The sequence below is a fragment of the Anabas testudineus genome, chromosome 13 (assembly GCF_900324465.2).
Source record: "Anabas testudineus chromosome 13, fAnaTes1.2, whole genome shotgun sequence".
Taxonomy (NCBI): domain Eukaryota; kingdom Metazoa; phylum Chordata; class Actinopteri; order Anabantiformes; family Anabantidae; genus Anabas; species Anabas testudineus.
This window is the reverse complement of record NC_046622.1, coordinates 19987878-20009595: the sequence shown is the minus strand read 5'-3', so window position 1 is coordinate 20009595 and position 21718 is coordinate 19987878. Positions and strand designations below refer to the sequence as shown.

The window sequence follows — 21718 nt, the reverse complement described above, 5'->3', positions numbered from 1 at the left end:
GATTTTTATTTAGTGATTGCATGTGCAATGCACAAACTAGATGTAAATCTTACGTACGTCATTATTACATACAGAATATTGTATATTACACTGGAAAAAAAATTGAAATACAATCTCCAGATATTATGTCACAAATTTAGACTATAGATAATAGAGGCATCTGAAAGTGTGTTTCATTACTGTGCAAAAATTTGAATTTTAATTAAAATTCCTATTTTAAATATATTTTGTAATATTTCAGAAGGTCTTCTGCCCCACTTTCCCCATCATGTTCTTTTTTGTATTATTCTCTGGTCTCAGTAAGATAATATAACATTTTGGAATAAAAATACAAATTAACAGTCCAAAACTAGAGGCCAGAATAGCAAATATCTCTACAGCAACACTGAACTTCCCAGGAGAGCTAGCATAAGCTGGAATAAAAGTGATCCACACTGCACAGAAGATCAACATGCTGAAGGTGATAAATTTGGCCTCATTGAAGTTATCAGGTAGTTTCCGAGCCAAAAAAGCAAGAATGAAACAGAAAGAGGCCAGAAGGCCTATGTACCCAAGTACAGCCCAAAATCCCACAGTTGAACCCAGAGCACATTCTAAGATGATTTTGTCTTTGATTTCTTTAAAGTTCTTAAATGGAAAAGGAGGAGAAATTGTTAACCAGAGGATACATATTACAACCTGGATGAGAGTGAAAGCCAGAACACTGAGTCTCTGCTGTGTTGGTCCAAACCATTTCATCACATTACTGCCTGGAAGTGAAGCCCTGAAGGCCATTAACACCACCATAGTTTTCCCCAGAACACAAGAGATACAGAGGACAAAGGTGATGCCGAATGCTGTGTGTCTCAGCATGCAGGACCACTCAGAGGGTCGGCCGATAAAGGTCAGAGAACACAGGAAACACAGAGTGAGGGAGAAGAGCAGCAGGAAGCTCAGCTCAGAGTTGTTGGCCCTGACAATAGGAGTTTTCCTGTATCTGAAGAAGATGAATGCTACAACAGCAGTCATGCATGTTCCAAATAAAGATGCTGCAGTGAGCAGTGCTCCCATAATTTCTTCATATGATAGAAACTCTGCCTCCTTCTTTACACAGGCATCTCTTCTCTCAGTTGGCCAGAATTCAGGCTGACAATGCACACAGGTGATAGAATCTGTCAAATTATAATAAAGCAAGCTTAGACTTGCTAAGAATTTTATTTCAGTGTCATGCTACAATAATTATTGATTCATTCATTTTAAATATGAGATGTTAAACAGGTTTATTACATACAGCATACGTCTTTTTTTTGTTTGCTTAAAATTGTTTGGTTTAGTTTTGTTTCACTGTCTACAGATATATCATGACAGTGTGTGTTTCAAAGTTAAATTTGTAAACTGTAAATTCTGCCTTTCAATGTTATTTTCTGATAAGTTGAAAAGAAGTGCTTTCCCGTTCAAATAAACCAAAACATATTATATGTTTGTTTTCTTGTTCTCTGAAATGCAAAACCTAAATAAATATTACTAGACCTGTAGTGTTGCTTATTTCTCCCTCTGCACATCTTATACAGTCATAGCAGCAGACAGGCTTTCCTTTCTGGAGAACTTTACGAGTTCCTGGGGGACATTTCTCACTGCAAACTGACACAGGAACCTACATGACCAACATCACTATGAGATAGATCATTATACTGTAATAAATTATTATAGTGATCAAACGATAGCTTACCTGTTTTGACTTCTGTGTCCAAATTATAGAATTATTTTTCAGACTCAGCTGTTTGTCTGCAGGTAAAGATGCATCATAAAGACCAACTGTGACAAAGTCCACAACACCATTTTCTGTTGGCTGCCAGTTTATAATTTCATACTTTGCTGGTGGGTCTCCATTCTCATTAAAGTAAACTTCATCTCCTTCCTTTGTTTTGAAGTAAACATTTTTTAAGTGCTGTAAAATCTATTATATGATGTGAAAAAATAAAATGATATGACAGAGATTGTGCAGGTTTTGATTCATTATTACTATATTTCTTGTATGCTATCTTCAAATTCATGGAAAACCAAAGTAAGTATATTTAATTATTCACTCACCGTGAATGGATCTAGCTGCATCTTGTGGTTATATGTTTCATTATAGGCAAGAATACTGTGAAGTGCATGAGCCACGGCATACACTCCTTTATAGATATTGTTGAATATCGGCATAAGTGACATATCAATGAAGCTGGGTTGCAATTCACTCAGATCTTCTTGTCCAGTACATTCTCTTTTATTCTCTGCTGATGGATTTGACTGGTTAAACTTACAGCTAAATAATGCCTCCCAGAACTCTATTAACATGTTATTATCTGGCAAATTGAGTGGCTTCACATTTAACATAAACTCTCTCATCCCACTGACATGTGCTTTAGGGATGAATAGGCCTATGGCACCATCGAGAATGTGGTGTTTATCCATTTCTGCAGTTTGGGAATCAAAAATCCAGGCCTCACTGCCTACCCACTGGTACCCAGCCAGATTGTGACTAGACAACTTACTCATTAGCACATCCATGTCCAAATAAGAAAGGAAAGCAACAATCACTTTTGAAGTGGAAATCTTGATAATGTCAATTATCTTCTGTATTTTGTTTGGTGGATCTGTTCTAAAGAAAGATACAGAATACTCCAGACAGATTCCCAGCTGCTGTGCAATTTCTGTGAATATAGCCATACCATTATTGCCATAATCATCATTGGTTCTAATAGCTCCAACCCAAGTCCAACCAAAGTGCTTGACCAACTGAGCCAGAGCTCTGCTCTGATAATAGTCACTGGGTATAGTTCTGAGGAAGGATGGGTACTTGGTTTTGTCACTGAGACAAGCACATGTTGCGAAGGGACTGATCTAAAATATAAATGATCCTCCATAACAGTAATTTAAAATTTAAAACATTCACAAAGTCACATTGCTCTTATTAACCAGAACAAAACCTTACAATTTATTAAACTTTTACAAATTGAATTTTAAGTCTACTGATCTTACCCACCTGAGGAATATAAAAGGGTCCAATCACAGTAGCTACAGCCATGCAAGTAGAAGAAGAGGTGTCTCCCAGTATTGCCTGCACTTGTGCAGGTCTGGTACATGGAGCTTTTGAAGGTGCAGATTCAACTTCATTGCCATTAGTCAACGCCAGTGCAACTCTCACACCTCTAGCATTGGAGTCACAAGTATCATACATTTTATATCCCAGAGAGATGCCAGGTAGTAGGTCTGTGCTGTTATTAATCTCCTCTATGGCATAAACCATAGCCTGGGCAGTCTGAAAATCTCTGAAATTCAGACTTGATGTACACAGTTTTAAAGAGATTTATATTAATAATAGATTTGTAAATACATTTTTAAATACAACAAAAACTAAATAAAAATTCACTTGTAAATGTAAGCATTTGAATATATTAACAAACAAAACAGGTAATATTCCTTTTGACATTATACTAAACTTGGTAAACACATATACCTATTTTGTGTTTGTACACATTTTCTCCAAACTAAATTAAATCTGATTTTTTATACATTATTATTTACCCAATGCATTCCAGGGTTTCTGGTTTGTGTGTATAGGTATCCTGTCTATCTTTCCAGCTACTATGGAAAGCAAAGATTCCCCCCAAGATAATGTCACCATCTTTAGACAGCTGAGGCTTCTCAGGATCACTTCTCTGCCTGCAAACAAGTTCCTCTGCCTGAGAGAAGGATGTCACTAACAACAGTTGTAAAAGTGCCCAGCCCCACTCTGGCCACCTCTGTGTGGATGTCATACTGTCTGAGAAATAAACAGCTGAATGCAGTCATGTGTGCCTTAATATAGATCAAGATAACATGTTGGTATTTATAGATTTTGGATAAATTAAAGCATGTTTACATCTGTAGAGGAAGTGTGTGTCTAACAACTAATATATTTTGGGAATGTAAGCCATCTTCAATTACATAATTCACACTGCATGTGTTATGAGAAAAGAATTTTAAAATGTTTTAAAAAATAAATTTTAAAATGAAGAATTCAACAATAAATAATCTTTACATTATGAAGATGGAATTAGGATTGTAAACAAGACATATATTGTCTTGTTTACCCTGAACTTTTTTGGGCACTGGGTGTAGTACAACAAAATAAGTAATAATCTTAAACTTGCTGGCAAACAATGACGTAGTTACACATCCTTATCTCTTTCAAGTGATAAGGGCACTAGGCCTGTACATTGTTTAGGTGGAATTTTACCCCCAAAACTGCTTTAGCACTGTCCCATTGTGTTGTCTGTTTGTGGCTCTCTTAAAGCCATTCCATAGCAGGTCTGGGATATGACTTGGCCACACCAAAGGGCAGGTTTTGTTTTTCTGAAGGTATTCTGTTGTGTATTTGGTTTCATTTGACCTACAGAGATTCTCACATCATCCTGAAGAATTTTTGATACACTGCCCTTCAGTCACTGCAAGCTGGCCAGGCCCTGATGCAGCAGGCCCAAATCATGATGTTTCCTTCAACGTACTTTGATTGAGGATTAGGATGATGCCACAAGTAAAAAGGATCTCGTGTGGCATTCTGTAGAGCACTTCATGTTGATCAGTCTTTGGCTGAATGACGTGCTCCACAGAACACCACAAGAGATCCTTTCTACCTATGGCCATAAATCTTTACAATCAATCCCCTGTCTGTCACATAAGCATCTTCTTCTTGTGCTGAGCGAACTCAAAAAGTTTGAGTGTTTTTTGTCAGGCAAAGCAGCTGTAGTCCACACTCTCAAACAATTTTTTTTTCTAAGTATGTTAATGCCTGACTCCAATTCGCTTTTTTTTTTATTATTATTTTAGGCACATTATATTTGTTAATACTCAAACTTAGTTTTGATTGATGTTAATTTAGTAACATCACTACATTTTTATGTTAGTTGGGAAGTACCTGGTAATTTTTTTTTTAAAAAGGACAAAAACTTACAAGCTCATACAAAACAGGACTGTTATGGCAACATGACTCAGCATGATTCAACAGCAGTACTGATGCCAAACAAGCACAACTAGATTTAGCAGGGATGACATTGATACAGTAATACAAAAAAGCCTCACTGTGTCTCTTTCTTCTTCTAACAGATCCCTGTTCCCTCATTACTCCATGACCACATATGAAAACTAAGGTGGATGACTGCAGAATGTTGTCCATTAGAGATAGACGTTTAGTTGTTAAAGTCTACAGTCAAGATATGTTTTATATATGTAAAAACAGATGCAAATACTGGTAACAGTCATGAACAGAAAGACCAGATTATATTTTGCCAGATAACACCTACAAGTCCCTGAAACCAAATTAACATGAGCATGAAGAAGGAAATAAACAGCTCATGATCCAAAGCATCTTTGCCACCTAAGAGTTTCTCAAAGCAAAGAGAGTTTCTTCTTAGATTTATTCATACAGACACAAATAACATTAGCTCAAAATCACAGTGAATAAGCAGTTGACAATTATTTTAAAGGGACCATATTATGCTTAATTTATGGTTTATGATTTACTTTAAGGTTATATTGAGGCAAGGTTATATGGTTTTCAAGGAAAAAATAAAGCAAATATATATTATAATGTCTCTTGCAGAAAAATCCTCTGGCACTGAGACTGAAACAACTTATTTGAGCCCTACGCCAAGACCACTGGCTTAAGATAGCATCTTAGTCAATTGTAAAAACCAATATCAGAGACAAATGAGTTAGGGTTAGGGTTATGAGCAACATGGTAACTGACAATTGGCATATTCATAAACCATGAAAGAAAATAACTGATACCAAACTTTTCTTTGCTGTCTTTGACAATCTTCCAGTCTGTCCTGGAACTTATTATTGTTATTTTTCAGGTTCCATATCAGGGCATTAGTTATTTGTTCCTTAATAACTACTCAAACTTCTGTGTACAGTATTATTAGTTTTAAAGTGTTCTACTGTTCCACTGAACTAAAATAAATCTTTGTTGATATGAACCATTAAAAAGATACCAGAATGAAAACCGGTCCATTTGGCAACATTTTTGATTTTATTGTTATCAATTATAGCAAAGAACATTGGTTTTACAGATATTACATTTTTAAAGCTAGCTTGAGGAAACAATGGTTTAAATATATCTATCTTTATTAAATATATCCTTAAGATCTCAAATACAGATAGTTACACAAAAATGCAACAAAATGTTTGTGTATATTTTGCAAATGTCAAATGCTTGGAATAAGAGAGTCACTAAGCATTGCTGTATGTATTTCTGCATAATTAAATTAATTATGATCGTATATTACATTGTATAAACTGCAATTAAGCCTTTAATATATGATCACAAAACAATTACATACAGTGGAAAAAAACATAGATCTGTAAAATACCACTATTAAGTATATTTTTTCATATTTTTTATAATTTCAGACTGCTTCTGATGCTTCTCTCCCCATCATATTCTTTTTTGTATTCTTCTCTGGTCTCAGTAAGATAATGTAACATTTTGGAATAAAAATACAAATTAACAGTCCAAAACTGGAGGCCAGAATAGCAAATATCTCTACAGCAACACTGAATTTCCCAGGAGAGCTGACATAAGCTGGAATAAAAGTGATCCACACTGCACAGAAGATCAACATGCTGAAGGTGATAAATTTGGCCTCATTGAAGTTATCAGGTAGTTTCCGAGCCAAAAAAGCAAGAATGAAACAGAAAGAGGCCAGAAGGCCTATGTACCCAAGTACAGCCCAAAATCCCACAGTTGAACCCAGAGCACATTCTAAGATGATTTTATCTTTGATTTCCTTCAAATTCTTAAATGGAAAAGGAGGAGAAATTGTTAACCAGAGGAAACATATTACAACCTGGATGAGAGTGAAAGCCAGAACACTGAGTCTCTGCTGTGTTGGTCCAAACCATTTCATCACATTACTGCCTGGAAGTGAAGCCCTGAAGGCCATTAACACCACCATAGTTTTCCCCAGAACACAAGAGATACAGAGGACAAAGGTGATGCCGAATGCTGTGTGTCTCAGCATGCAGGACCACTCAGAGGGTCGGCCGATAAAGGTCAGAGAACACAGGAAACACAGAGTCAAGGAGAAGAGCAGCAGGAAGCTCAGCTCAGAGTTGTTGGCCCTGACAATAGGAGTTTTCCTGTATCTGAAGAAGATGAATGCTACAACAGCAGTCATGCATGTTCCAAATAAAGATGCTGCAGTGAGCAGTGCTCCCATAATTTCTTCATATGATAGAAACTCTGCTTCCTTCTTCACACAGGCATCTCTTCTGTCATTGGACCAGAATTCAGGCTGACACCGCACACAGGTGATAGAATCTGACAAGTAATAATAATAAACTAGATGTTAAACTTGCTGATAATTATTTTTCACTGCTTTCTTATTGAATCACATATCATACATACAAGACAGATAGTCCATGATCACCAGATGTTTTACAGATACAGGAACTATATGATCATGAACATGAACTATGTGGCATGAATGTATTCAAAGAAAGCTGAGTTTCCAAAACAGTCTAAATATGTAATGTAAAACAGATAAAAATCTTACTCTTTACAGCAAATGCAAATGTTTGTTTTTCCTTTGTGCCACTTAGAATGAGCAAATGTGACAAAAAATATTCAGAAAAAAGAAACACTGCAAAAGCTTATTGCACATAAATCATTTTTCATAATTCTGGTATTACTTGTTGTATAAACACCATTTTGTTTGAAGTATGCACTGTCCAGTGATTGTTGAGGGCTAAATATATGATGCTGTATATTTCAATGTACTTATTTATGTATTATATACAAGGTTTGAGTTGTTTTCCTATAAAGGTAAAAAAAAAGAAAAAAAAACAGCACGCTTAAGAATAGCTATATTGCATATTGTAAAATTTAATGAAAAACCTAAATTAAATATTCTCTTAGGATTTGAACTTTTTCATTTGAAAGTTTTGTTTGCTGGTTCGTTGATGTGCAAAACATGTTACTACTACTTTTAGTAGACCTGTAATGTTGCTTATTTCTCCCTCTGCACATCTTATACAGTCATAGCAGCAGACAGGCTTTCCTTTCTGGAGAACCTTACGAGTTCCTGGGGGACATTTCTCACTGCAAACTGACACAGGAACCTGCATGGACAACATGACAACGTAAAAAAATATATCAATACAAACTTTTACTATCCTGTACTTTAAATTACAGTGACTATCTGATAGGATTACTTGGTTTAAGTTTTGTGCCCAAAGCAAAGACATATTTTGCAGACTCAGTTGTTTGTCTGCAGGTAAAGATGCATCATAAAGACCAACCGTGACAAAGTCCACAACACCATTTTCTGTTCGCTGCCAGTGTAAAATTTCATACTTTGCTGGGGGGTCTCCATTTTCATTAAAGTAAACTTGTTCTCCTTCCTTTGTTCTGAAATCAATCTTTCTTATGTGCTGTAATATCTAAAACAATATAACATGAGAGATTGTAATAATTCATTTATAATTCATTTTTTATAATTTTGCAACATAATGTAAAAACTAGAAATTATGTTTTAACTTACTGTGAATGGATCTAGCTGTACATTATAGTTACATGTTTCATTACAGTTAAGAATATTATGAAGTGCATGGGCCACAGCATCCACTCCTTTATATACATTGTTGAATATAGCCATAAGTGACATATCAACAAAACTGTGTTGCAATCCACTCAGGTCCTCATGTCCACTGCATTCACTCCAATTCTCTGTGGACATTGACTGCTTCAACTTACAGTTGAACAATGCCTCCCAAAACTCTGCTAACATGTCATTACCTGAAGAATTGACTGGCTTCACATTTAATATAAACTCTCTAACACCACTGACATGTGCTTTCGGGATAAACACCCCTATGGCACCATCCAGAATGTGATTATTATCCTTTTCTGCAGTTTGTGAATCAATGATCCAAGATTCACTGCCTACCCACTGAAAACCAGTTAGATTGTGGAGAGACAACATATTCATTAGTACATCCATATCTAAATGGGAAAGAAAAGCAACAATCACCTTGGAAGTTGAAAGTTTGATAATGTCAATTATCTTTTGAATTTTGTTTAGTGGATCAGTTCTAAAAAAAGCTACAGAATATTCCAGACAAATTCCCAGCTGCTGCGCAGTTTCTGTGAATGTAGCCATGCCATTATTGCCATAATCATTATTGCTTCTTATAGCTCCGACCCAAGTCCAACCAAAGTGCTTGACCAACTGAGCCAGAGCTCTGCTCTGATAATAGTCACTGGGTATAGTTCTGAGGAAGGATGGGTACTTTGTTTTGTCACTGAGACAAGCACAGGTGGCATAGTGACTGATCTAGGAGATAAATGAAATATCTTACTAAATAGAGAGTCTATTCACAAATACACATTTCCTCTCAACAGTTTGTGAATGTTTTTCAAAAATATAATATTTAATAAACTTACCCACCAGTGGGATATGAAAAGGTCCAATCACAGTAGCTATTGCCACAGTAGGAGAGGAAGAGGTTTCTCCCATAATTGCCTGCACTTGTGCAGGTTTGGTACATTGAGCCTTGGAAGATGTGGAAATTCTTTCATTGCCATTGGCTAAGGCCAGAGCAACTCTTACACTTCTGGCAATGGATCCACAAGTATCATACAGTTTATATCCCAGAGAGATTCCAGGTAGTAGGTCAGTCCTGTTATTAATGTCCTCAATGGCAAAAAGCATAGCCTGGGCAATCTGGAAATCTCTGAAATTCAAACTTGAAATACACAGTTTTCAATGTTTGTTCTGCTTGAAATATAAACAACACAATAGTAAATTAAACTGATAATAACTGCATTAACATAGAATCACAACTTTTGTCAATTTTTTTCAGAAATACATACCTAATACTATTATAATTTCTGTCCGGTAAACATTTATACCTGCCTTGTATCTGTACCTGGTGCATTCCAGTGGCAGTGGTTTGTGTGTGAAGGTTTCCTGTCTGTCTTTCCAGCTGCTGTGAAAAGAGAAGATTCCCCCCAATATAATGTCACCATCTTTAGATAACTGGGGGTTCTCAGGATCTCCGATCTGCCTGCACACAAGCTCCTCTGTCTGAGAGAAAGATGCCACCAACAACAGTTGTAAAACTGCCCAGGTGTGTATGTCCTTCATGCCGTGTAAAAAAACAATGAACAATTAACAATCAAGTTGAGTCATATGTAACTTAATGTACATCAATTGTTTGTGTTGGTCTTTATACATTGTGAATCACTGTAAAAAAAACAAAAAAAAACAAAAGCTAAATGATAGACGACCAATCCAAAGTTAATTAGGACACTTTCATCCTATGATGTGCTCCTTGCTTGTGAATATCCGCAACAGGACGACTGAGCAAAAATAATTTCCAAGACAAACATCATACTTTATTCAACTATTTTGTTTATATGCATTATTCTTTTTTCTCTCTCTCAAATCCTTACTTATTTGTACACCCATTTGGTCCTTGTATGAACAAAGGGGGGGTAACCCTAATCCATAATCCAGTGGTACCCCCCTATGACACGCCTTAAGCACATAGTCAGTAACCATTTTACCTCTCACCTGAGATCACAAGTTTCAATCATAAATACGTGGCCAAAATAAGCTTTCTTCATGTGGTGTCCGAGCTTAACCTTAAATGAGCACTCAGGTGCAAATGTCACTTTTTAATATTTCTTAAACACATTTCTGTGTAAATGCTTATAACACAGGACTGGACACAAACCTTTGTGATAAATACCAACTCTTTGTTTGGAAGATGATCACCAAGCAAGTTTGTGTTTACTAACTGCATAGTGACAGAGGTCTGTAACAATGTAACGTTAGGTATTACCATTGTCTGTGGAAATACAAGTGACCAATTACCTATTAGTATGTTAACGATGTGTAAAATAAGCTTGTGAATGTAACTTATGATGCTAACCACAACATAACACACTTATGGGGAAAGTTGTATCCAACTCACACGTAGCTTCAGAATCAGAATCAGAATCAGAATCAGAATCAGAAACATTTTATTGCCAGATGCGATAAAGGGCATTTTACAGCACTAGGAATTTGTCCTGATGTTAGGTGCAGACATAGGATAGAATAGCTGGAAAAACAAACAAACAAACGTAAATACGCATATTCACAGTCGGTTGGGAGGGGGGGATTTGTGCAGAGGTTATCTGGGGGGAATTGGGGAACTGTTCAGCAGGCTGACAGCAGCAGGGAAGAAACTGTTATTGTGGCATGAGGTCCTGGTCCTGATGGACCGGAGTCTCTTGCCAGAGGGGAGAGGTTGAAATAGTGCTACGTCACTTTAACCTTTCTCCCCATGTTCAATAAAACAAGGTTAATTCAAATAACAAAATGTTTAACTGACCATGCAAAAACATTTTCACCAAACCTTTGGCCTTGCTCTCACCCTTGTTCTTGGTCTTTGTTTTCTTGTGCAATTCATGTCTATGTCTGTCTGCCAAAGTCTTATGCAGACGGAATTTCAAATTACCAACAGACATATTGCAACTTACTAGGTGCAGGACTTACCAGTCTACAAGCTGCCAACATGTGACTACTTGGCCAATGTAATGTAGCTTAAATAAACAAATTAGCTGTTAACATTCTTCCATTATGTGACGCTGATAGTGTTTGGTTATCATTACTATTTCAAGACTTTCTACTTCAAAGTAAAAAATCTCTTCAGCTAACTGGCTGATAGAGAATGTGTTACTCATGCACATCATGTGGTTTTCGCAGTGATTGCCATATTTTAGGATACATCTTTTTAAACACAAAATATAAAAAAATAATGATAAACTATGAAAATATAAGATAGTAAGACTAGCTGAATAAAAAAGCACGGAGCAATACTTTGAGAAACAAAATTTAAAGTCCATCCACACTGCGTCCATAAAAGGCCATCAATCTGTGTTATACCTCACAGAAAATAGTAAATTGATGCAAATGTTGTAGGGATTTGTTAAGTTCTATCTACCTTCCTTAGGTCATCCCTGTTTCCTTTTTACTAGTACCTGTATTGGTGAAGATTCTCAGATGAGGTTATCTGGAACACAAGCTGATTCTGGTCGCGAGGTGTGCTTGCCCAACCTCCTGTTTAGTGGCCCCTTCCCATTGTACTTTGGTGTGTGGTCACTTGTCATATGTTTCATAAGATATGGGCCTGTTGTGCAAGGCTGTAAAGGGGTACATAGTCAATGGTGCAGGTGCCTTTCCTAAGACAGACCAAAAGGCCTTCCCAGAACAATCTAGCAAAAATCTATGGTTTTTATGTTGTTTTTCACTCTTTATGATGTCCTTATTTTGTGAAAAAAACTGTAATAGAAGTTATGTATTGTGACAGACACAGATTACATTTCATTACAAGAATAGTTGAGAATGACTCAATTAACTTTTATCATTAGTGAACCAATGAATAAATAAGGTATCAAGGAATGATTTAGTGGTCAATTTTATCTACATAAATGTTACTTCAATAATACAAAAGAATAGGAAATTTCTTACTAAAGTCATGCGAGGAATAAAAGATTCTTCTATCAATGTATTTTCTGGTCCTACTGCTGTGGAATGCTGGTGATGTCTTACCTGATTGATTTTGGGTTTTTAAACACATTTTTCATTTTAAGCATTTGAAAGTGGCCCTCGATTTTTGTATTTCACTTACTTCCTAAGTGGTCAGATGAGGTCACATACCCAGACAATGTGTTGTCAGCTCTTAGTTCTCTCCACCAGAGGGCAACACCCTGCTGCCTCCATCAAATAGTGCATCACTCACCTAATTTTTTGTGTTGTCTGAAAATAACACAACTCAACTCCTCCTATGTAGAGAATTACAGAATTTCCTCTCTTCTATTCCTGGCTAACATATTTAAAGAAGCAGTCTTCAACCAAATCTCATATATTCTACCTCTTAATGCCTTCTTAAAGTGAAATAGTCATCCTAGAGTTTCATTCTGCCTTACTGACAGTCAAGGAATCTTTGCGGAGAGGGCAGTCCTGGTCTTAATTCAATTGGATTGTTTGCAGACTTTGACACTGTACATAAACAGATCCTTAATTTGGCATCTCTGGTAGAGCTATTGGCTTAAATATTGGCTTATCTACCTATTTTGGCAAAAAAACCAAGGTTTGTAAACAACTATCCAACTCTAGTGTGCCATAGGGCTCTGTTCTTGGCCTTTTCTCCATAACATGTCTCTTGGCTCCTTCATCCACTTACATAGTTTTTCCTATCACTGATATGCTGATGTCACTCAACTCTTTCTATATTTTCCACCAGATGACTGTACTACCTCAGGAGTAATTTCTACCTCCATCATCCACTTACATAACTTTTCCTATCATTGATATGCTGATGACACTCAACTCTTCCAACCTTTTCTACCAGATGACTGTACTATCTCAGGAGTGATTTTTACTACAAGCATCCACTCACATAGCTTTTCCTATCACTTCTCTGCTGATGACACTCAACTCTTTCTATATTATCCACCAGATGACTGTACTACCTCATGAGTCATTTCTGCGTAGAAAGTAATTTCATTTTTATTTTAGGTGTCATATTGTAATATTATGTTCTATTATTCCCATCAAAAAGAACAGATAGTAAATGATGCAGACAGATTGTAAAAATTAAAATAGTTTGGTATTTGTACTTCTGGAGTGGTCCTACTTGTAGAAAACAATTGAAGGTAAATTTAGACACCAAGGTGTAATTGTTGGCTAAAGTCACTTCAGTCATATTATATGGATTTGATTAAGATGGAAGTAGTAAAGGAATGTTTTATGTCAGTACTCGCAAATCAGTAAAAGCAGTTTGCATGTTAGATACTTTAATCTTTTAATTAAGGCATGAAGGGAGAAAAGTCTTGACAGGACCAATTTTTCTATAAGCAGTTTTAGAGTTAGATGATAATTAGATACATGAAACATATGAAAAGTGTTTATTTACAGTGACACAATCTATTTCATACTTCTGATATTACAAGCAATTAGGAGGAATTTTGCAAAAATATTCCTTTTCCTAAGAGATAAAAAAAATCTTTTTTTTTCAATATGCAGGTTGATGCATAGTATTGCAATTTTGTCATTGTCATATGCTTCTGCAATTAATTATGTGGAAAATGTTACAGCAAAGCTACATAACAACTTTAAGTAAAAGATGTGGGTGTTAACATTTTATGTTAACTTATTAAAATAAAATTAGTATATCTCTGTATATATGTATATATATATATATGTATTTTGTCATATTTCACATGCAGTTTTGTCAATAATTTAGGCTGGCTTTAGTGGCCTTTCCCCATCATATTTTTTTTAGTATTTCTATCTGGTTTCATTAAGATAAGATAACATTTTGGAATAAAAATACAAATTAACAGTCCAAAGCTAGAGGCCAGAATAGCAAATATCTCTACAGCAACACTGAACTTCCCAGGAGAGCTGACATAAGCTGGAATAAACGTGATCCACACTGCACAGAAGATCAACATGCTGAAGGTGATAAATTTGGCCTCATTGAAGTTATCAGGTAGTTTTCGAGCCAGAAAAGCAAGAATGAAACAGAAAGAGGCCAGAAGTCCTATGTACCCAAGTACAGCCCAAAATCCTACAGTTGAACCCAGAGCACATTCTAAGATGATTTTGTCTTTGATTTCTTTAAAGTTCTTAAATGGAAAAGGAGGAGAAATTGTTAACCAGAGGATACATATTACAACCTGGATGAGGGTGAAAGCCAGAACACTGAGTCTCTGCTGTGTTGGTCCAAACCATTTCATCACATTACTGCCTGGAAGTGAAGCCCTGAAGGCCATTAACACCACCATAGTTTTCCCCAGAACACAAGAGATACAGAGGACAAAGGTGATGCCGAATGCTGTGTGTCTCAGCATGCAGGACCACTCAGAGGGTCGGCCGATAAAGGTCAGAGAACACAGGAAACACAGAGTCAAGGAGAAGAGCAGCAGGAAGCTCAGTTCAGAGTTGTTGGCCCTGACAATAGGAGTTTTCCTGTATCTGAAGAAGATGAATGCTACAACAGCAGTCATGCATGTTCCAAATAAAGATGCTGCAGTGAGCAGTGCTCCCATAATTTCTTCATATGATAGAAACTCTGCTTCCTTCTTTACACAGGCATCTCTTCTGTCATTGGACCAGAATTCAGGCTGACATCGCACACAGGTGATAGAATCTGACGATTCAAAAAAAAAAAAAAAGCAGATCTTAAATACATTTTACTGAGTATTATTGAGTATTTTGAATCCAGTGTCTTTTTTGAAATGTGAAATGTATGTAAAATGTATGTATGTAAAACAAACCTATTAGATATAACATTTTTCTTTATTTGAATTTTGCTTGACTTCAAATCCATCATTTTATTTTACTACACTCAAAATATTGAGTTTGAAACAACACAAGCTTGACTATTCCGTAACAGATATTGTTTGTGAAATCTAAAATATTTAATTGTAATGTAATGATGCTCTGAAGAGTATAAAACTATTCTGTCTCTGTGTGAGGGACAGCTTTGCTTTGCAGTTCACTGAAAGAATTACTAGACCTGTAGTGTTGCTTATTTCTCCCTCTGCACATCTTATACAGTCATAGCAGCAGACAGGCTTTCCTTTCTGGAGAACCTTGCGAGTTCCTGGGGGACATTTCTCACTGCAAACTGACACAGGAACCTGAATAAACAACATGACTATTATATAGGCATTTATTTGTCAACACTTGTCTTGACAAATTTCTTTTATTTTGACTGTCATTTTAATGCAGTATTTTGATGATCATACTGTAATTAATAATCACTGTAATTAAGGGATAGCTTGCCTGTTTTGAGTTCGGGGCCCATACTAAAGACTTATTTTGCAGACTCAGCTGTTTGTCTGCAGGTAAAGCTGCATCATAAAGACCAACTGTGACAAATTCCACAACACCATTTCCTGTTGGCTGCCAGTTTATAATGTCATACTTTGCTGGTGGGTCTCCATTCTCATTAAAGTAAACTTCATCTCCTTCCTTTGTTCTGAAATCAATCACTCTAATGTGCTGTAAGATCTTAAAGGATATGTATTTATTTAATTATGACATTGTGTTACCCTGTTCATTTGACAGCTTAACAGACATCCTGCAATCGTTTATTAATTGAAAACAGAATTTAAGTATTCACTCACTGTGAATGGATCTAGCTGCACTTTGTAGTTACATGTTTCATTACAGCCAAGCATAATATGTAGTGCATGGGCCACAGCATACACTCCTTTATAGACAGTGGGCATAAGTGACATATCAATAAAGCTCTGTTGCAATCCACTCAGGTCTTCATGTCCAGTACATTCTTTCAGATCTTCTGTAGGTGAGCTTGGCTGCTTGAATTTACAGTTAAATAATGTCTCCCAGAACTCTTTGAACATTGCGTTGCCCCACAAACTCAGAGATTTCACATCTAATATGAACTCTCTAACACCACTGACATGTGCTTTGGGGATGGACAGACCTATGGCACCATTCAGAATGTGATTTTTATCCATTTCCGCAGTTTGTGAATCAAAGATCCAGGCTTCAGTCCCTACCCACTGGTACCCAGTCAGGTTATACTTAGACAAATTGTAAATTAGTACATCAATATCAAAGGATGAGAGGAAAGTAACAATCACTTTGGAAGTGGAAATCTTGATAATTTCAATTATTTTTTGTATTTTGTTTGGTGGATCTGTTCGAAAGAAAGCTACAGAATACTCCAGACAGATTCCCAGCTGCTGTGCAGTTTCTCTAAATGTAGTCATACCATTATTCCCATAGTCATCATTGGATCTAATAGCTCCAACCCAAGTCCAACCAAAGTGCTTGACCAACTGAGCCAGAGCTCTGCTCTGATAATAGTCACTAGGTATTGTTCTGAGGAAGGACGGGTACTTGGTTTTGTCACTGAGACAAGCACAGGTGGCAAAAGGGCTGATCTAAAAGATAAGAGATGACCTCCCAAGATAAAAATGTAAAACAATAACGTACTTTATATATTTACTTATTAGCTGAATTCACTTATACAATAATTATTCTTCACAACTCAGTTTTAAATGTAATATTCTTACCCACCAGTGGGATATGAAAGGGTCCAATCACAGTAGCTATAGCTACACTAGGAGAAGAAGAGGTTTCTCCAATAATTGCCTGCACTTGTGCAGGTCTGGTACATGGAGCCTCAGAGGGTACAGACACAGCTTCATTACCATTAGTTAAGGCCAGTGCAACTCTCACACTTCTGGCTATGGAGCCACACGTATCATACATTTTATATCCAAGAGAGAGGCCAGGTAGTAGGTCTGTGCTGTTATTAATCTCCTCAATGGCAAAAAGCATAGCCAGGGCAAGATGGTATACTCCTAGATTCAAACTTGGTGTACACAGTTTAAAATATTTGCATTAGCATTACAAGTTGTAATAGAAAAACAAAAAAACAAAAAAAGAATAGGAAAGGTATTTGATGGTAAGAATATATGAAATACCATATTGAATATTTTATTTGTCAAAATGATTGAAATTTTAATTATCACGTAGGTATATAAAATTTAATACTAAGAGCTTATTGCAATGTAAATTTACCTGGTGCATTCCAGTGGCAGTGGTTTGCTTGTGTAGTTATCTGTCCTTTCTTTCCAGCTGCTGTGGAAAGCGAAGATTCCACCCAGTAATATGTCACCATCTTTATACAACTGGGGTTTCTCAGGATCCCCTCTCAGTCTACACACCTGCTCCTCTTGCTGAGAGAAAGATGCCACCAACAACAGCTGTAAAAGTGCCCAACCCTGCTCTGGCCACTTATGTGTGAATGTCATACTGTCTGAGAGAAATAAATGAGGGGGTGAAAGCACAAGTGTCCTAAAATATGTTGTGTTGATATTTATATTTATTTGATTTCCCCAAGGGGATCAATAAAGTATGTAAAGTATACAAAAAAAATCCAGGATCTACATTAAACAGTACTTTTATCAAATCCATTATATGCAGAGATGAAAAATCAAAAACCAAACCTAAGTTGGTGAGAAAACCGTTATGTCAGGTTTTACAATGTTGTGACTGTTTGTTTTGGTCTTTCAAGTGTCTTTTTGATTACTCCATTCTCTGTGGTCAGTTTGGTCTATACCATTCTGTCTTGTATGGTGATAGGTGATAAAACACACTGCAGCTTTACAGCTACAAAGGGGTTTCCTGTTCTCCCGCTTGCTGCATACAACAATGTGGCCTCTCATCTCCAAGCCCTTTTAATCAGCTGGTGGTTAGCACCTATGTACAACACTTATGCAAAATTGTTATTTTTTGTTGGCTTTATTCAATAAAATTTACATAAATGGATTACAAAACACGTTACCTTTACCTATTTTTAAGCAAAATTGAGTACATAATAATGATCAGATCAAACACGCGTGACAAACTTTACTTTCTTTGAAAATAAAACACCCGTTGACATTCCACTGATCAGTTCTTGCTGATATTGAGGTGTGATATCCTCCTAGGTTTTGTAGCAATTACCAAAATAACCAGTGCATTTATGATCTGATGAAAGCAGGCCAAATAATTTCAAAGAGTATTCCAGCATCTCTCCAAATACTTTTTACACAACTTTGACAATGCTTGAGGTCATTGTAGCGCTGCAAAATGAAGTTATTCCACATGAGTGGAATGGTGTCTTCAGTATACGGTGGTCTCCATGCTGATTGAGGATGAACACATGGACACAATGCAGACCACCCACCGTCTCATTGTCAAAGCATTCACAGATCACCACATTTCCACCTCCACACTTTACTGATGGTGGCTGGCACCTATCATCTTTTCATGAGCTCTGATTCTGAGCTCTGTACTGTATGTGGTTTGCTTGACTTCCACTTCAAACAAACTTGGTTGAGTTGTGCTGTGATTACAGGATTTTAAATGTGATTCTTTGACCGAAGGAAACCAGCACAAAAAGATGTTTTTGTCTGATTTGATGTTAGAAACTACATTTACATTTGCTGTGAAAACACTAAGCAATAATGTATAAAGTTTATACATTTATTTGTATTGAATTACACATATTATTGATATGAATCTAGCCACAGGGGTTGCAAGCCAGTTACTTCTGTGCCGGTCCCAAGCCCGGATAAATAGAGAGGGTTGCGTCAGGAAGGGCATCCGGCGTAAAAATTGCCAAAATAACTATGCGAATCATCCACAAGACTTTCATACCGGATCGGTCGAGGCCCGGGTTAACAACGACCGCCACCGATGCTGTTAACCTACAGGGTGTCGGTGGGAATTTGACTACTGTTGGTCGAAGAAAGAGGGGAGGCAGAAGGGTTCGTGGACAGAGAGAGAAGGGAAAAGGCAGGAGCATAGATCTGAGAATAGGGACTCTTAATGTTGGCACAATGACAGGGAAAGGCAGAGAGCTGGCAGACATGATGGAGAGAAGGAAGGTAGATGTACTGTGTGTGCAGGAGACAAGGTGGAAGGGCAGCAAGGCACGTAGTATTGGAGGAGGATACAAACTGTTCTACCATGGTGTGGATAGGAAGAGAAACGGGGTAGGAGTGATCCTGAAGGGGGAGTTTGTGAACAATGTCCTAGAGGTGAAAAGAGTCTCAGACAGAGTGATGAGCCTAAAGCTAGAAATTGAGGGGGTGATGGTGAATGTAGTCAGTGGGTATGCGCCACAGGTTGGCTGTGAGTTAGAAGAGAAGGAGAGATTCTGGAGTGAGTTTGATGAGGTCATAGAGAGTATCCCCAGAGGAGAGAGAGTTGTTGTTGGAGCAGACTTCAATGGGCATGTTGGTGAGGGCAACAGAGGTGATGAGGAGGTGATGGGCAGGTTTGGTGTAAAGGAAAGGAATCTGGAAGGACAGGTGGTGGTGGACTTTGCTAAGAGGATGGAAATGGCTGTAGTCAACACTTACTTCCAGAAGAGAGAGGAACACAGAGTGACATATAAGAGTGGAGGTAGGAGTACGCAGGTGGACTACATCCTATGTAGACGAGGTCATTTGAGAGAGGTTAGTGACTGCAAAGTGGTGGTAGGAGAGAGTGTAGCCAGACAGCACCGCATGGTGGTGTGCAAGATGACTCTGGAGGTCAGGAAGAAGAAAAGAGGGAAGTCAGAGAAGAAGACCAAGTGGTGGAAGCTAAAGAATGAAGAAACTTGTGAGGAATTCAGACAGAAGTTGAGACAGGTTCTGGGTGGTCAGGATGAGCTTCCAGATGACTGGGAAACTACAGCAGAGGTTATCAGGGAAACAGGTAGAAAGGTGCTAGGGGTGTCATCTGGAAAGAGGAAAGAAGGTAAAGACACTTGGTGGTGGAATGAGGAAGTACAGGAATGCATCCAGAGGAAGAGGTTGGCTAGAGGGACGTGGGATGTAGAAAGGACTGAGGAAAGTAGACAGGAGTACAAGGAAGCGCAGCGTAGAGTGAAGAGGGAGGTGGCAAAGGCCAAACAGAAAGCTTATGATGAGCTATATGACAGGTTAGACACAAAGGAAGGAGAGAAGGACTTGTACAGGCTAGCCAGACAGAGAGATAGAGATGGGAAGGATGTGCAACAGGTAAGGGTGATTAAGGACAGAGATGGAAAGGTGCTAACAACCCAGGAGAGTGTGCAGAAAAGATGGAAGGAGTATTTTGAGGAGCTGATGAATGAGGAAAATGACAGGGAAAGAAGGGAGGAAGATGTGGATGTTGTGGAGCAGGGAGTAGCAGAGATTGGAAAGGATGAGGTTAGGAAGGCTCTGAAAAGGATGAAGAGTGGAAAGGCTGTTGGTCCTGATGACGTACCTGTGGAGGTGTGGAAGTGCTTAGGAGAGGCAGCAGTGGAGTTTCTAACCAGTTTGTTCAATAGGATTCTAGAGAGTGAGAAGATGCCTGAGGAATGGAGGAGAAGCGTTCTGGTTCCAATCTTTAAGAACAAGGGTGACACGCAGAACTGCAGCAACTATAGAGGAATAAAGTTGATGAGCCACACAATGAAGCTGTGGGAAAGAGTAGTGGAAGCCAGACTTAGGAAGAAGGTGGAGATTTGTGAGCAGCAGTATGGTTTCATGCCCCATAAGAGCACCACTGACGCCATTTTTGCTTTGAGAATGTTGATGGAAAAGTACAGAGATGGTCAGAAGGAGCTGCATTGTGTCTTTGTAGATTTAGAGAAGGCGTATGACAGGGTGCCGAGGGAGGAGCTGTGGTACTGTATGAGGTCGTCGGGAGTGGCAGAGAAGTACGTCAGAGTAGTTCAGGACATGTATGAGAGAAGTATGACGGTGGTGAGATGTGCTGTAGGTCAGACAGAGGAGTTCAAGGTGGAGGTGGGACTACACCAAGGATCAGCTTTGAGTCCCTTCTTGTTTGCTATGCTGATGGACAGGCTGACAGATGAGGTCAGACAGGAATCTCCCTGGACAATGATGTTTGCGGATGACATTGTGATTTGCAGTGAGAGTAGAGAGCAGGTAGAGGAACAGCTAGAGAGGTGGAGGTTTGCTCTGAAAAGAAGAGGCATGAAAGTCAGTCGTAGTAAGACAGAATACATGTGTCTAAACGAGAGGGATCAAGGTAGAAGCGTTAGGTTACAGGGGGCTGAGGTGAAGAAGGTGCAGGAGTTTAAGTACTTGGGGTCAACAGTTCAGTGTGATGGGGAGTGTGGAAAAGAGGTGAAGAGACGAGTGCAGGCA

At 37.8% G+C, this 21718-nt stretch overlaps 3 protein-coding genes across 3 annotated transcripts; all 3 read right to left on the bottom strand.

The window, feature by feature from the left end:
• Positions 1 to 237: 237 nt before the first annotated feature.
• LOC113166373 (extracellular calcium-sensing receptor-like) lies at positions 238 to 3740 on the bottom strand. Its single transcript, XM_026366472.1, has 6 exons — positions 3550 to 3740; positions 3008 to 3305; positions 2071 to 2865; positions 1709 to 1936; positions 1510 to 1633; positions 238 to 1151 (listed from the first exon to the last, which is right to left on the bottom strand). Exons 2-6 carry the CDS (start codon positions 3269 to 3271, stop codon positions 238 to 240), a joined length of 2325 nt encoding a protein of 774 aa, XP_026222257.1. The 5' UTR covers positions 3272 to 3305; positions 3550 to 3740.
• A 2673-nt stretch (positions 3741 to 6413) lies between these two features.
• LOC113166396 (extracellular calcium-sensing receptor-like) lies at positions 6414 to 10115 on the bottom strand. Its single transcript, XM_026366509.1, has 6 exons — positions 9937 to 10115; positions 9456 to 9753; positions 8550 to 9341; positions 8221 to 8448; positions 8004 to 8127; positions 6414 to 7327 (listed from the first exon to the last, which is right to left on the bottom strand). The coding sequence occupies exons 2-6, from the start codon at positions 9717 to 9719 to the stop codon at positions 6414 to 6416; spliced, it is 2322 nt and encodes a 773-aa protein (XP_026222294.1). The 5' UTR covers positions 9720 to 9753; positions 9937 to 10115.
• A 4196-nt stretch (positions 10116 to 14311) lies between these two features.
• Positions 14312 to 17857, bottom strand: LOC113171934 (extracellular calcium-sensing receptor-like). The gene is made up of 6 exons (XM_026374675.1): positions 17625 to 17857; positions 17118 to 17415; positions 16196 to 16981; positions 15852 to 16079; positions 15583 to 15706; positions 14312 to 15213 (listed from the first exon to the last, which is right to left on the bottom strand). The coding sequence occupies exons 1-6, from the start codon at positions 17855 to 17857 to the stop codon at positions 14312 to 14314; spliced, it is 2571 nt and encodes an 856-aa protein (XP_026230460.1).
• Between the last annotated feature and the right edge of the window lie 3861 nt (positions 17858 to 21718).

What these genes read in the sequence shown, in the direction of transcription:
- LOC113166396 (XM_026366509.1), bottom strand. Translation starts at nt 9,719, where the DNA reads ATGCTTTTTGCCATTGAGGACATTAATAACAGGACTGACCTACTACCT. An exon ending in GACCTTTTCATATCCCACTG is followed by an intron (nt 9,342 to 9,455) that starts GTGGGTAAGTTT and finishes TTTATCTCCTAG; the next exon opens with ATCAGTCACTATGCCACCTG. An exon ending in TACAGCTAGATCCATTCACA is followed by an intron (nt 8,449 to 8,549) that starts GTAAGTTAAAAC and finishes ATATTGTTTTAG; the next exon opens with ATATTACAGCACATAAGAAA.
- LOC113171934 (XM_026374675.1), bottom strand. Translation starts at nt 17,857, where the DNA reads ATGACATTCACACATAAGTGGCCAGAGCAGGGTTGGGCACTTTTACAG. An exon ending in CTGCCACTGGAATGCACCAG is followed by an intron (nt 17,416 to 17,624) that starts GTAAATTTACAT and finishes GTGTACACCAAG; the next exon opens with TTTGAATCTAGGAGTATACC. An exon ending in TGCAGCTAGATCCATTCACA is followed by an intron (nt 16,080 to 16,195) that starts GTGAGTGAATAC and finishes ATATCCTTTAAG; the next exon opens with ATCTTACAGCACATTAGAGT.
- LOC113166373 (XM_026366472.1), bottom strand. Translation starts at nt 3,271, where the DNA reads ATGGTTTATGCCATAGAGGAGATTAATAACAGCACAGACCTACTACCT. An exon ending in TGCAGCTAGATCCATTCACG is followed by an intron (nt 1,937 to 2,070) that starts GTGAGTGAATAA and finishes ATCATATAATAG; the next exon opens with ATTTTACAGCACTTAAAAAA. An exon ending in GGACACAGAAGTCAAAACAG is followed by an intron (nt 1,634 to 1,708) that starts GTAAGCTATCGT and finishes TTGGTCATGTAG; the next exon opens with GTTCCTGTGTCAGTTTGCAG.